General features: G+C 34.1%; 1 protein-coding gene across 1 annotated transcript; it reads right to left on the bottom strand.

The window, feature by feature from the left end:
- Positions 1-5166: 5166 nt before the first annotated feature.
- On the bottom strand, positions 5167-10949 carry LOC129273548 (homeobox protein Hmx-like). Its single transcript, XM_054910601.2, has 2 exons — positions 9590-10949; positions 5167-7830 (listed from the first exon to the last, which is right to left on the bottom strand). Exons 1-2 carry the CDS (start codon positions 10356-10358, stop codon positions 7343-7345), a joined length of 1257 nt encoding a protein of 418 aa, XP_054766576.2. The 5' UTR covers positions 10359-10949; the 3' UTR covers positions 5167-7342.
- Positions 10950-16792: the final 5843 nt, after the last annotated feature.

Genomic DNA, 16792 nt, shown 5'->3' with positions numbered 1-16792 from the left:
TAGCCGAGTCGTCTGGCATTCCAAGTGTGTTACATGATCGCCGTTTTGTCACCGTGGTCGCGTCTCACGATCTCCTCTTTTCTTAGGTCATCACGTTAGATAAATAATCCGATTTCGAGTCCGTAAACCATGTCGGCAAGCTCAAGATGGGGGTATGTATTACTAGCTCATCAAATTTGGAGGAAAGATCACGCGTTGTTTCGCCGTGTTTACAAACAAACGACAATCGGAGAGGCAGTAGAAGCCCGTGCATGCTCGGGTGTATAAACCCATCTATGGAACAATATTTTTCACGCTGAGATATTTTACATATCAATATCGCATTATATTTGGTTTGGATTGCATTTAGTGCAAAATACGTAGATTGAGAAAAAGTGTTTAGTTTTTAAATGACGTGGTGTGAAGAATCTAAATATTCTGAATGTTGCTGCTGTTATCATTTCATCATTATCATTATTATGAATATAAGTAGTACTAGTAGTAGTAGTAGTACTAGTAGTAGTAGTAGTAGTAGTAGTAGTAGTAGTGGTAGTAGTAGTAGTAGTAGTAGTAGTAGTAGTAGTAGTAGTAGTAGTAAGGGGACACAACAAATTTCAAAAAAGTGTTGTCCTTTTTCGAAAGAATATCTTAAATTTTGTAATAATATTCGACAAATAGTATAGTTCAACCTTTTCTTTTTCGTTTCTTTCTTTTTATTATTTTTTATCTGTACGCCAGTGAGTAGAAGTAGAAGTGGAATTTCCACCCACAGTCATAATATGAAAAACATAGATGACGTTTAAAAATGTGTAAAAATATATATGTAATATCAAAGGATACAATGACATATATAGTAAGGCGAACATTCAGAGGGAAATGAGTCTCGAATTCAGAGCACTGTTTAAACAAAAAAAAATATGAGCGAACAAAGCAAGTGAGCAAATAGTTTATTTCTTATCACCAAAAAAGTAATTTGTTATATTTTCGTCATGTAAAAATCTCATATTAGCAAGAATAATCAAAGAATTATGATAAATATATTATGTAGAAAAAAAAATCAGTAAAAATGTACAATCAAATAACAGCAGTGCAGGCAGTAGGCGAGGATGAGGGCTCGGGGGGAGGGGGGAGGGGGGGGGGGTAATGATGACCGAGAAGGTAAGGTGATGTATCAGTCACATTTAATCATGTGATTTAATAAACATGGCTATTACAGCAGAACTAAGAATTAAATTTATATTAAAAAACCCCGAATATCATTTATCGCAAGTTTCTATGTGTTTTATCAAGTGTCTGTCATGACACAATTCACATTTTAACACGTGACTTTAGAAAACTAAGCACCGGTAAGTAATATGAAGATAAAAATATGAAGAAGAAAAAGGGAGGGAAAATGGGAAAGAAAACAGATTTTAGACGACTGTCACGACGTAATGTCATCACCTTGTCACTATTACGGTATTCGACTCGAGATAGACCTGATCGTAACCTGAGTATTGGAAGGAACATGGTTAGGATAACACTGCTTTTATAGAAGTATGGTGGAGTTAAAGTGTAACATTCAATTGAAATATAGGGATGGAAAAGGTAGAGCGCTAGAAATCACGATAGCATGAAGAAAGGAATTATCGTGTATATATTATGATCGTGTATAATGGGTTTGATAAAGAATCCTAAACCTCATCAATGTTTATCCATTATTGATTATTCGGTGACACGACAATTGCTCCGGTCTTGATTTCTCAGAGGGCTTAGGGTTAGGATTGTACTGGGGTTTCTGGTTTAGAATGATGCAATGATAAGGATTCGGGTTTATTTAGTTTTGGATGTTAGATTTTCCATCGGAGCAATTGTCGCCAGAGCAAACGTCATGGAACCCATTATTCAGCCTGATTTTAAAACCTGTTATACCCTTAATTTTTCATATACAAATTTGCAATAATTTTGTTACATTATATCACTTTGTAATATTTCACTTTGAATACATTTTACTTAGTAAACTATGAGCATGATTAATAACAGTGTGTATATCGTGTGTTTGTCCCTGACAATTAACATTTCTTTGACTTTACATTTGAATATGAAACCGTGACACCCAAACTCCTGTGCCTCTCATTACTCTTAAGGGTGATCGATCACTCTCATGTATCGTACATTATTCTGCTTTATATCGCTGAAGATGGAAATAAAAGGAATATAATTCTTTAAAATGGTTTAAAAAAAATCAATATCCCATATGCACCCCCTGCTGTGAGGGACGTAAGTGACGATGATGTTAAACTGTGCTGATGCGTTATAAAATATTTTATGAAATTTTATAAAATAAAATACAAGTTTTTGTAATTCTTATTACAATGATGATATAATATGGAATTCTTTAACATATACGTATGTAATTAATCCCTGCAATATGTTGTACATTGGCAATATATTATCGTCAAAGTAATTCAACAAAGTGAGGTGAAATTTCCATTCAAACTTTATTATATACCATTCAGGTAAGGTTCGGAAGGCTACCAAGAAAACGTATCCTGTGCACCCCACCTTTAAGAGTAACTGGTAGTTTTGGGATGAGGGGCATTGTGACACCTCTCAGCTGATATTGTATTACCCCATGGAGAAAGAGAAGAATCTGTGGGAAACAATTCTTGTTATGTTATGGTTATAGTGAACAGAAGAAACCCAAACTGTCTTCATACTGCACCAAACAGGTCCTATATTGAAGGAGTTGGAACAGGGATTGCCTATATAAAATCGTGCATATCTGTGGTTGCAATACAAAGTGTGACATTTTGTGTATACAGTTGTATGAGCATTTTCTGATTTACTTATTTATTATTTAATTATTTATTTATTTATTTATGAATAATTTATTTGTGTTTGTTTGTTTATTTTATATTTCATTTGTCTATACCATTCATAAACATGTCATTTCCACACATTACATACTTCACTTTCGCCACCCACAAATTCATATTTATAGTATCCAACAGAAGTTATTGAACCCCTCATGCACATTCATTAGAAAAGAATGCTTAATTGTAATCATAAATGAGATATAATTCCTTCTTTATACTTTAATTGTGGTTTGAATTAAATAATTATTTGTAGTTGCCAAGTACTGCACTCAGAAGACATTTTCGTTAGGAGTGTACCCACTTCCGTTAAATTGGAAATTGCCACCACAAAGTCGTTAAAGAAGTGCAAACTATGTAAAATATTAAAAACAATGCCTAATACATACATACACACATACACCCATACATACATATACACACACACACACACCCCCCCCCCACACACACACACACACACACATGTATATATATATATATATAATATATATATACATATATTTGCTAATATTCATGTATATATCTATTCAAAAATTCATGTATTCATTTATACATCTACTATTGGTATATCTGATAAATTTAATTTATTCATTCACTTTCTACTCCGCCTTTGACGGGCCTTCCTCCAAATTATGGTTTACTTACGTAAAAAAATGATAAAAAAAATCAGTAAATCGTTTATTTTATTTTTTTTACCTGATGACGTATGGTCACTCTGTTCATGACATACACTGTTAAACATATATAATTTTATAGAGAAAATTAAAAAAAGAAGATTTTGCAGGAAAAATAAATAACAGAATCATTCTTAAACTTTTATACCAGGAAATGTTCTGTAATTCAACAGAACAGGTCTATATAAACAAGTTTTATTACCGAAAATGTATAAAGTGTCATACACCAAATCCCAATTTCCTGTACAGACAATACAAGGTGCAGTAAAATTTCAGGTGTTCTGGGAAAAAGAAGAATTTACAGAAAAAAAATATATATATCTACAGAAAAAAAGCTGCATGAACCTTTGTTTTTAAAGAAGAATACCAGTGTAATTATCTTTTTTGGGGGGGATTAATCCTTTTATTTCCTTTTTTAAAGCTGTATCCGCTTGACAAAAGATAATCTGTATGTAAAATAATTACGGTACTCATATCACGTGACTTTATTTTTTTTAAATACTGCGAATTTCCATAAACCTAAAGGGCAGCGCTATTGTACTTAAAATGTCTACTTTATATAAGGCAAGACAAAGCATACTCGGTCAAATGCTTAATATACCTTCTTCCCTTCTTTGTAAAGTGTTTGTAGATGAAGACAAAATACGTTTTTGTTTGATAAAAAGCTATTTTGTGAATGACTGTTTTTTTCTCGGAGTTCCGACAATTTCGTTGCAAGTGTGAACAAAGATATCATGTATGTAAACTTGTAGTGCCACCGAAGGCGTCATGTCACTGGTGCCCAATGTTTGGTCTTGATTCGACTACCTTGAAGACAGATGAGGTGATGCTATAAGGGACCTTTACCACCAAGTAAGGAGGGAGAATGAAGGCATGGAATACCTGCATGCCCCTCGTTTTACAATATATCCAAATACCAAGAATACACTCTCACACTTTGTCCCCCTTATGTTCATCAAATTCGATATTTTGGGTCGTCTAGAGGCGAGGCAGAGCGATAATTGGTATCCAGATTTAAAAAAAAAAAGGAATCGGTGGATACAATTCAGACCGTTAATTTCAATGTTCATATATATATATATATATATATATATATAGCAGAAGTTTGACACTTTCATCTCATTTCTTAATCTTTCACTAATCCATCCTATTCTCACATATTACCCCCACCCTCCCCTCCCCCCCTCCTCTCCTCCTCCCCTCTCTCCCCCTCTCTCTCTCTCTCGGACCCGCTCTTGCTGTCGTTGGATCCCTGCTGTATATCTACATGATTTCTTCCTTCTTGCAAGGTATTTCCACTATTTTTATTGTTATTATTATTGTTATTATGATTATTATCATCATCATCATCATCACCATTATTATCATTATTAGCATCATCATTATCGTCTTCACCATCATTATCTTCATAATCATCATTACATTATTACCGTTATCATTCATGTCGTATTTCAACCTTTCAAAGTTTCATTAAAAACTTTAGTTTGGCTATAGTAAATCACATGCAAGTGAAAAACGGCCAGGAGATATGGTCTGATAATAATTGCAGCAGATATACATTTGATTCACAACTTATGGCGGTAAATATCTAGATGAAGGCATTTTAAATGTAAAACTCACATTCTTCAACAACAAGGAAGATAAACTAAAACATAATCTCTGGCACTAAACAATTTATTTTCCGCATGAAAAGTATATACAGAATTTTTTAAGGATAAAACAACGGATCTGTAAAATCAGATTTAAGGTATAAATCTATAAAACAATTTTTCTTAAAAACTACAAAACCTGTTTCGACTCTGTGTATAATAATGATAACTCCTAACCAATCAAATCACAGACGGTATATACAATATATAATTATAAGCCGCTCAATATACACAAAAAATGACGTCACACGATGAGACACTGCAAGTGCAAAAAGAAAATATATATCTTCTTCCCTTGATAATCACATGAAGTTTGTATTTCTGATACAGACATTTGCTTTAAATTGTTTTTCAATCTTTATTCTACAAAATATATTTTTTGTTACATTTATTTTATCTCAAATTCTCGAAATCAATTAGTGTAAGCCTATCATTTATATAATCAGTATAAAATCGTAAACACAAAACTGATATTATGTTCAATTAATACTATTTTATATACTTTTAACAGAATACATTCTTTATTCAATATCAACGGTCTAATATTTGATGATGACGAAAAGACTAAAACTATATTTGCATGACTACAGTTATTTTTATTACAAGAAATTAAACGATGCTTCTTTTCAAAAGCGACATGCTTGATCGTGTCGATACGAAGGCACGATTTGTTTAGTTTATTTAACATATTTCCTTTCTTTGAAAAAAAGAAAGAAAATGGGCTGCTTCGTTTAGAAAAGGGTACAACGATCTATTTAATGTATTTATATAACGCAAACATGAATGCTGAAATCTGAATTGTAATATCATTTGTATAGCATACCATACAACCAGTCAAATATAAAAGCCAAACTTTTCAAACTTTATTTTCATACAGCCACCGACAACAAAGCAAAGACATGTAAAACATGATTTATGAGGTTGAACCAAATGGTTGCCTATCAAAGCACAGTACCTAACGTCAAAACTCGTTTATACAGACTGATTTTTTTATATACTCTTACCCCAAATATTCAAGAGAAAATTTATTTATGATTTATGGTGATATTTTCATGGAAATAAACAATCCGCAAGTAGCGTCTTTAACCCCTAAGTGCGTCAGTTCTCAAACATTGTTCCAACTTGGTTGAGTTGGAAAAGAAAGTTTTGCGTTGAAAAGACTCGTGTTGGGAATGCGGATAAAAAGAAGTAGATTGAACGTTTGTAAAACATAAACAAAGAAATTAAAAGAGGAATTTAACAAATTGTAGTTTTTATAAACAATTTGACGGATATATGTCAAATTGTTGTTCATATCGAAAAGGTGGTTTCACTTTTCTAGATAATGTTTACTCAGATGAAATTCTTGTCATGCATTTTAATCGCATAAAGACGATCGCGTGCTGGGATATCTTGTATTAGATGAGAAGAAATAATTCGATAATCTTCCCCAAGGAAATATTTTCAAATATTCCGGAATAACAAACTGGTCATGATATTTTCACAATCCCAATTCATATAATTAATTCCAGTATTTGTTTTTCACTTTCTAATTTCATCTTATAATTTGAAACATCAGACACTGAAAAACAAAGTATATTTGAATACTAAGTGCAATAAAAACGTCTAGCATAACTTCAATAATTTTCTCTCATACGCCACTGCACTGAATAGATTAATTCAGAATAAGAAAAAAAAATATTAAAAGTCTTAATTTTCGGATAAAATGCAACATTAATCTTACCTGTTCATAACAATCCGAAAGAGTTCTCTTCCACAATAATTGACCCCAAACCGATGACTTAATTAAATAAATTGAAATGATTTTGAAATTATCCCTCCAAATTTTTTTTTTTAATTATGCCTGAAAATCTAAATTTATGAATATTAATTTGAAACACAAAATGATAATTATTATCATCAATATCATATTGCTTATCATAGTACCCAATCATTGTTCATTAGAAGGTTGTTCATGATATAATCCATTATATTTGAACGTTTTCAGTCCCTATATAAGAAGGTTTCAAGTACCCCTTTTGGCTTGGAATATGAAAATAATAAGACTGAGTCTGAGAGTCTGAAAGGTGTAAAGTCAAAAGCCCTTATGCCAATATTTCATTCATTCCAAGATTCTCAAAGCTAGAAGGTCTCACGCCTTCGAAGAAAAGAAAAGATAATTAAAAGTTTATACATTTTTTATTTCTCAGTGTCCATAGAGAACACCGTGCAAAGCACTTGAGTAGTGATATAACGGGTTGGCGGATGGATGGTAGGCGGCGAGTTGCGGGTAGAGATGCGCAATGGATGCCGGTAAGAGATGTTCGATGCCGGCTGGTGCAAAACCCACGGGATGATGAGGATGATGAGGAATCGGTAGATGATGGGAGTCCTTAAAGAGGACCTTGACAGCGACTTTCTTGGCAGGCAACGGCGACATCATCTCGGCTGCCATCTGTTTTCTCTTGGTCTTGTAGCGTCGGTTCTGAAACCAGATCTTGACCTGCTGTTCTGTGAGTTTGAGAGCGGCAGCGAGGTCGGCTCGCTCGGGGCCAGACAGGTAGCGCTGGTGGCTGAACCTCCGCTCGAGCTCGAAAACCTGAGCGTGGGAGAACGCTGCTCGTGATCGCTTCTTTCTGGTCTTCGACGATGACGACTGGACGTCATCGTCATACCTTGAATCGTGGTCGATTCCTGGAAATAAATGATAAGAAAAAGATGAAAGTTAGGGCAGAATAAATTAAGTTTCAGAATTACTTTTTGGAGGAAGAATTAAAACGCGAAACCAAGAATATGAAATAAGTTTGAAACGACTGATATAATATCTGTCTGTGGCATATAGTATTTGCAGTCAGGGAGTTGGAACTCCCTGCTTTATTTTAATGTATCTTCTCTATTGATATTCTTATTTGCCGATGGTCCGGCTCGTTCGATAGTAAATGGTTGAATGAAAAATACCCCATAACTACGTAGAAATGAACATACACTTTTTGGCAATGGTAGGAAAGAGGAAGGAACATTACTTACACTTCACGCAGCATTTGGTGTTGTATTCTACACCTAAAACAGACAATTTCTTTCCCTACTCATTAATGGTTAAACATTTAAGTGTACCGAGTTAAAAAGTAGACAAATGATCTAGGTCTTATTTAGTTTGCTTTGTGGTACTGAGACATGAATACCGATATAAATGACAGATGCCGAGTTTCGACATTTAAACTGGCGAACATGTGAGACGCCAGTGTTGCGTTTGATTTTTAATGTCGTTAAATCAATCGGAATAACTTCTGTACACTCACTCATCTTATTACCAATTCACTTCCTCCTAATCTAAATTAAACCAGATTTAAACTTTCTCTCTTCGGCAAATGCAGTATAGGGTATAGTACAGCTAGCCATTGATATAAACAATTTGGTCATTCAAGTTGGTTCTCATACAACATTTCGACAGGTTGCCGGCTGCCTTAAGATTTTCTTGCGAATTATTATTACATTGAAATAATTTCTACAAACAAGCACCAATATGATTTCATCACATCGCGCTCATCGACATATACATAAATCTTGATTACTGGGCAGACATGCGATATATCTTAAAAATTGGGGTTATATATCCAAACAAAACCTGCGTCGCGTCGTGCCTATCGCGGAACGTCGTCGCCGTCTTGGTGGGCTTCACGTGAATTCACTTCGACCCTCGCTACGTGATATTTGTTTTATCTATAGGGGTACCATGAACTTGAAGACCTTCCTCAGGTCCATTTTAGAACAGACCATGTCCAAGCAATTAATATCATCGTCAAGGTGACCGTCGTGGGACAGAATAAGATTTAATGTCTTAAAAGTAATCGCTACAGGCATGACATATGAGCAAAGAGAGGAGAATGTGACCTAGCTTTCAAATGTTTTGTTAACGGATGACTTATGTTTTGTGATCTCGTTATTCCAATACGATATGATCGCGTAAGTAGAGAGATGCCCAAGTTCAAATAGAACAACGGATAAACCCTCAAAGACAAATCTGACAAAATAACCAGGTTTGTTGGTTTTGTATGTGTAGCGGATTATTAATGATGCAATGCTCATTACAGTCATTTCTCTCGCCGTTATTATGAAATTGTTGGGTAAAACTTTTAGAAGTTAGGTGGATTATGAGCTTGGTGGCACACATGTTCACCAACATCAAGAATACTTTGACCAATCATTCTAAGAGGAGTAGGAATGGTCTTGAATAATTAATAAGAACCTTTTCTGTAGCCATTGGGCCTAAATAGCAGCAGCCATCGTATTTTATTTTTTATTTTTCCCAATTTTCATCGAATGATCGAGACTCAAATTACAATGGATCTAGGAAATTATACTAGTACCTTCAGTACCTTAGCTTTGCAGCTGCCTCTCACATAATAATAACCTGTAATTTAATTGATGTTCTTTTATATTTATATTTACTCACCTGAAGAGATTGGTGACGAACAATGAGAAGGAGATTGTCGACTTCTCGTCATCTCCTCGTCATCCTCCTCATCGACGCCATTACCATGGATACTTTGAGAGTCAACATCCACTTTCAAGGAGGAAATTGTCCTTCCATCATGAAATGATTCTCGCTTGATGGTAAAAAGTTCATCGACCGGATCAATGTGGTCTTCGTGATCAGTCTCCTCGTCGATATGGTGGTCGAATGATTCGAGCTGCCGACGCAGATGGCTCGGAGGATGGGGTGGTGATTGAAGACGCAAGGCAAGCCTTTGTTTCTCAGTGAGCACGGAATCACCTGCATGTAAATTGTCAGATGGTTTGTCTTTTGTGGAGTCTTTTATGTGCGACGATGGATGATACGGATGTTGACGAGGATGATGATGATGATGGTGGTGGTGGTGGTGATGTCGCATCATGTGATCGTGTGACATCGGATGACGAAGATATTCCCCTTTGTGATGAACATGATGACGATGCTTAGGATGAAAAGGATATGCTACAGTTAATAAGTTCGATGGTGTCGATGGTGATTCCGACGACGTTGATCTTGGCGATGATGAGGCAACAGGGATCTTGCACGTTTTACTGTTTTCTCTTGATTTTCCCAAGATATCCAAAATAGAAAAAGATGTGACTTTGTTATTCTGGTCACTGTCTTCCATTTCGTCCTCAAAACGTTCGCTCAAGACACCTCGCTCAATTTTATCTGCTTTCGTGTCTTTGAATAATTGAGTCTCGTCCATGATGGTTGGAAATGATGCGGTGCGATTAGATCCAAATTTTGAAGGAACAAATATTAACCAAGTGCAGGATGACGAAAATCAGAGCAGTAGAAATGAGTCGCCGAGTGACGAGAGACTTAAGATTTTGATATATATATATATATCCACCAATCTTATCGATAAACGACTAATACGTCCAAAACTCCACAATTTTGTTGGGCGCTGTTTCTTTCAGAGGTACCTGTCTGTCTCCCTCCTCTGTTTTAACTGACCAAAGAGAAGGAATGTGTTGACCATTATAGCCGAGAGTAGAAATCTGTTGACCCCTTGGTTCAGCGAAGAGGAGTTCTGATGATGATGGTGGTCTTCCTTAGGCCCCCGTCAATCATGGCATTAATCTTCCCTTATCGCTCTATTCCTCTTTCTTGGGATCTACTCCAACCCTCCTCCTCTCATCTTTCAAGTTCGCTACCAATACCACATCCACTTTAACTGTCTTCCAATCTCCCCGGCTCTTCAACCATACGAGCACGCACGAGTACGTGTAGGGGTGGGCTTATTCGACAATATCCATTATTCTTGTTGGGATAATCACAACTTAAACTGACAGGCGGTGGGTAGATTGACAGCTTGGCGACCAACGATTAGGATAACAACCCCCTGAGGGGGTGGAGAGATACCCCCGTGATGTCCCATCAACGCATGCTATTGGTTCACGCGGTGGGGCGGATGCCAGTTCAAACAAAAGATGTCGGGAGTCGGGTTTCGCTGCTCGTCACCCTACCGGGTTGAGGTTCACCTGAGTTGTCGATGTTGTAGGAAGCAGCGAAGTAAATGGTTCCTATTGAGTGGGATCTAATTGGTGCTTTACTTCGGGTGATTACCCAATATCCAACACCTTGCAATAGGATATGACAGGATGAAGTTATTGACACTCGCTCTACCAATGGCTCTTGATGAAAAACACAGATCTGGGAATGCTTTAAATCTCTAGATGTCAAGAACATGGAAACGTATTATTTGATTTTTTCCTATTTTCTCGTAGAAATTTTGCTCACCCCATCTCTCTCATCCCCACTCTATATCTCTCACTCCTTGCGCTCTTTTTAGCATCCTTCCCCATTTTCTGTTGTGATCATTGTGTTATGGACTTGTAACCTTCGGCCCTTTTTTAATACTAGAAAGTTACCATGCCAACTTTAATCAATTAGTTGTTATGCTATCTCACTGCCTCTGCTTCGTCGAGCTCATACATTCTCATCATTAATATAAAGATGCAAAATAGTATGATATGTAAACTAAATCATAAAGATAAGGATATTTCATCGTTTCTATGGTTTTCTTAACGAATATACGTCACGTTTTTCGAACAGACCTACTCTAATTAACGAGGACGCGTGACCTTTTTGCATAGGAAAATTCGGCCTCATTAAACTTGATTCGAATAAGATTTGACACGGAAAACACGCGGATAAGTGCCTTGATATTGTTTTCAAACCTATTTCTATTTCTGGATGATGTTTTTCTTGAGATGGTACCAGAATGTCTAGAATTTCTTTCACTTCAAACCGATTCAATATGTTGTAATTGGAATGTAGAACGACGCCAATACTTGAATTGTCATATGGATTTGATAATGGTATAGACTGGTATACGAGCTTCTCCTAAAATATATTGTGATTATCATGTGCATAAAATTATACCGATGTAGTCTTAGTTGGTGCCTTATTGGTTTTCAAATTTCAATTCTATTTATTTAAAATGTTTAATGGGAAGACGGGGAACATTTTGCGTGATTGTATGTGAATATACAGGGTATCTTATCAAACGATAGTTTTGGAAAATAGCATACTTAGTTAGGTTTACCCAAACAAAACTATAGTCCCTTTAATATGTTTGAAAATTTCAAATCCCGAAATTATTTTAAAATCTACTACAATCTAGCAATGTTGCTTGGATGGTTTGTTTAAGTCTTGGATTTGGATAAATTCTTCTTTTTATCAGTCTTCGGCGGTAATATTTCTTCTAATCGACCTCTTTCTGCTTTTCTTTTCTTTTCCTTTCTTTCTTTTTTTCTTTCTTTCTTTCTTTCTTTCTTTCTTTCTTTCTTTCTTTCTTTCTTTCTTTCTTTCTTTCTTTCTTTCTTTCTTTCTTTCTTTCTTTCTTTCTTTCTTTCTTTCTTTCTTTCTTTCTTTCTTTCTTTCTTTCTTTCTTTCTTTCTTTCTTTCTTTCTTTCTTTCTTTCTTTCTTTCTTTCTTTCTTTCTTTCTTTCTTCCTTCCTTCTTTTCTTTCTTTCTTTTTTCTTTCTTTCTATCTTTCTGTAATTTTTTTTTTATTTTCTCTTCTTTCTTTCTTTCTTTATTTATTTCTTTCTATCTTTCTTTCTTTCTGTCGTCTTCTCCTTCTTCTTCCTCTTTTCTTATTTTCTGCCATCATCTTCTTTTTTCATCTTATTAGTTTTTATTTTATTTTTTCCCTTTCTTTTTCTATTTATTTTCTATTTTGTTGTTTCCTTTTCAATTTGTTTTTCTTTTCCTTTATTCTTTTTTCCTCCAGTGTCATGAATTTTTATTATGCTTTTCCCCTTTTCTTTCTTTCTTTCTTTCTTTCTTTCTTTCTTTCTTTCTTTCTTTCTTTCTTTCTTTCTTTCTTTCTTTCTTTCTTTCTTTCTTTCTTTCTTTCTTTCTTTCTTTCTTTCTTTCTTTCTTTCTTTCTTTCTTTCTTTCTTTCTTTCTTTCTTTCTTTCTTTCTTTCTTTCTTTCTTTCTTTCTTTCTTTCTTCCTTCCTTCTTTTCTTTCTTTCTTTTTTCTTTCTTTCTATCTTTCTGTAATTTTTTTTTTATTTTCTCTTCTTTCTTTCTTTCTTTCTTTCTTTCTTTCTTTCTTTCTTTCTTTCTTTCTTTCTTTCTTTCTTTCTTTCTTTCTTTCTTTCTTTCTTTCTTTCTTTCTTTCTTTCTTTCTTTCTTTCTTTCTTTCTTTCTTTCTTTCTTTCTTTCTTTCTTTCTTTCTTTCTTTCTTTCTTCCTTCCTTCTTTTCTTTCTTTCTTTTTTCTTTCTTTCTATCTTTCTGTAATTCTTCTTTTATTTTCTCTTCTTTCTTTCTTTCTTTCTTTATTTATTTCTATCTTTCTTTCTTTCTGTCGTCTTCTCCTTCTTCTTCCTCTTTTCTTATTTTCTGCCATCATCTTCTTTTTTCATCTTATTAGTTTTTATTTTATTTTTTCCCTTTCTTTTTCTATTTATTTTCTATTTTGTTGTTTCCTTTTCAATTTGTTTTTCTTTTCCTTTATTCTTTTTTCCTCCAGTGTCATGAATTTTTATTCTGCTTTTCCCCTTTTCTTTCTTTCTTTCTTTCTTTCTTTCTTTCTTTCTTTCTTTCTTTCTTTCTTTCTTTCTTTCTTTCTTTCTTTCTTTCTTTCTTTCTTTCTTTCTTTCTTTCTTTCTTTCTTTCTTTCTTTCTTTCTTTCTTTCTTTCTTTCTTTCTTTCTTTCTTTCTTTCTTTCTTTCTTTCTTCCTTCTTTCTTTCTTTCTTTCTTTCTTTCTTTCTTTCTTTCTTTCTTTCTTTCTTTCTTTCTTTCTTTCTTTCTTTCTTTCTTTCTTTCTTTCTTTCTTTCTTTCTTTCTTTCTTTCTTTCTTTCTTTCTTTCTTTCTTTCTTTCTTTCTTTCTTTCTGTCTGTCTGTCTTTTTTATGTTTTTCGTTTTTTTCTTGTTTGTTGTATTGATGACACTCGTACTGTCTTTCAAAACGTAATTTCAACCATGTCATTGGGGCATTAGTCTGATTCCAAATCCTTATCACTCTTGACAGTAATTTGAGATTCCAGAATTTAAAATTCTTTTTTAATTATGAAAATACATCTAATCGAAACCATTACTTTGAATACCTAAATATTACACACCCAGTACAATCAGACGCTATCCATTGCTATCCCACTGATCCAGACACTCGACTAAAAAACCTTTGATTGATTACAACAGAAATAGGATACAGATAAAGAGGCTAATTCCCTTTAAAATTGTTTGTTTGGTGAAAAATTGTGATTAGAAATGACATAATGATGAGGAAAGGATTGCGACTAGCCAAGGTTATGGATGATAATTGGTACTTAGGTCTTCTATAGCTCAGTTGGTGGTTCTTGAGCGAGTCACGCGCGCATTCCGTCTTGTCTCCGTGTCGAGACCAGTTTCAAACATGGCAACCATGCAGAAATACAGAGACGAACATTTGAATTCAAACATTTTCTTTTAGTAAAAAGAAGCTCTTTGATGTTCAAATGATATTCAAAGCAATATAAATTAAGCAATGTCAATCTAATACTTGCCAACATCTAATTAAAAACATACAGAAGTGGTACAGGCAAACCGTTTTGTTGGTCATCATAATGGTCATCAAATTTGTTTCCTGGTATTTTTTTTTTTTTTTTTTTTTTTTTTTGGGGGGGGGGGGTTAGCGATGGTGGACACCACTACCATCCTGTAAATTATATTAGCGAGCGGGGAAAGCGAGGAAGCATTAATACTGTCTTCTATAGTTAGAAGTGTTATATATTGTTATTCAATCGTTATTGATCAATATAATATAAATTACAATAAAATATCAAACAAGTCAAAAAAATATATTTACATGATTAAACAGAACAGCACTCAGTATGCGCACAAATTTATGGAGACAGATACGAACAAACAAAAATGAATATGAAATCCCAATTGTTTTTAATGTACTGGTAATACCATTCTTCTTCGCCAAAAAGTATTTCTTCATAAAAATGCGTAATACACATTAGATATGGTATGGACTGTGGACATATATATTATTTAATTTGCTGGATTTTCTTGATTTCCTTACTTTACGAAATCAGATTGTTTATGCCACCTTTTATAGTTATACGTCCCAGTAGAGCGAGTAAGGATATCTGTGTATCTTATATCTAAAAGATATATAGATAGTCTATCTATATATCTTTTAGATATATCAAAATTTGATTTAATTATTGAAAAGCGCCTTGAGCACTCCATACGGAGTGGATTTGGCGCGACATAAGTCTAACTTATTGTCATCATTGTTTATCATTGTTATTAATAATTCGATCATGTATATAAATTGCTTGATTGTTTTGTTTCATTCAGAAATCACCTTGCCTCCATCATCTATGTCATCCAAGAGCGGAGCGTGTGAAAAAACTTCTTTTTCATAAGATATACAGAAGTGACAATTTGTTATTATCTATCATGTAGATATAAAATATTTTTATAGCACTTGGTCACATTCCGTCCAAAACTATTTTATTTCTACTAAATAATGAGCGGCGAAAGCGACCGACAAAGCATTTCCCTAGAATAGATATTATTACACATGACACTGCTTGATGGATTTTATTATAGGTCTTCATATAGTCATTAAAAGAGAATGAAACCCTTGAAACCAGCTGAATCCATATCAAAGAGAAAATCAAAGAAACATGTTGTTGAAAGTTTGAGGAAGATTGAATGAATAATAAGAAAGTTATGAGCATTTGAATATTGCGATCACTAATGCCATGTAGATCCTCCCATTGTCAATGCGACCAAGATCTGTGATGTCACACACATACAACTCCCTCACTACTTTAGTACTTATTTCACTTATATTCTCACTTTTATAGAGTCTATCACAAGGTGAGGTGTTCTCTTTATGAGAATAAACATAGACAATAACAGAGGTTTCACAACATTATATCATTGATGAATCGTTTGTCATATGATTAGAATGAGCAAAAAGAGATGTTTTGGGGTATATTTTCAGTGTCCAAAAGGGGAGAGTTGCTCATCTGTGACATCATAGATCTTGGTCGCATTGCCAATTGGAGGATCTCCATAGCATTAGTGATCTCGACATTCAAATGCTCATAACTCTTCTATTGCTAGTCCTATTTTACTCAAACTTTTGTTATCTTATTCTTTGATTTTTCTGCTTTCACAAAAGCTAACTTGCTCCAAGAGTTTCATTCTCCTTTAAGGTAAGACATCTCGCGGCCCAATTATGATAATTGACATTTAGTAAGAGTGACTGCTGCGTGAATCTATTCTATTTTTTCGAGTGTAGCTATCGAGTAAAAATAATAAAAAAAATCAATAATTGTGATCTGTTTTTCAAAGTCGATGCCACTCTACGATTTACAAGATTTAAAGAAAATTATGGGGATTGTGTCCCCCATCCTATTTTGACTCATATTGTGTTGTCAAATATGTTTTAACCAAAATGTTGGTAAGATTGAACAAAAAAGAGTAATTTCATTTCATTTTCATTTCATTTATAGGTTTCTGCAACACTTTTTCATAAACACATGAACAAAGAAAATACAATAATAATATACGTATAACTGACAAGCAAAACATTGAACATAATTGCATTTTCTGTTAATACATATCGATTTTTAGAAGGTTGCAGGGGTTGCCACTATAAGCTAAGCTTGACTGC

The sequence above is a fragment of the Lytechinus pictus genome, chromosome 12, assembly GCF_037042905.1.
Source record: "Lytechinus pictus isolate F3 Inbred chromosome 12, Lp3.0, whole genome shotgun sequence".
Classification (NCBI taxonomy): domain Eukaryota; kingdom Metazoa; phylum Echinodermata; class Echinoidea; order Temnopleuroida; family Toxopneustidae; genus Lytechinus; species Lytechinus pictus.
The sequence above is the reverse complement of the archived record's forward strand: the minus strand, read 5'-3'. Positions and strand labels throughout refer to the sequence as shown.

Coding starts and splice junctions, on each gene's coding strand:
- LOC129273548 (XM_054910601.2), bottom strand. CDS start 10,358: ATGGACGAGACTCAATTATTCAAAGACACGAAAGCAGATAAAATTGAG. Junction 7,831..9,589: donor TTCGTCACCAATCTCTTCAG/GTGAGTAAATAT, acceptor ATTTATTTCCAG/GAATCGACCACGATTCAAGG.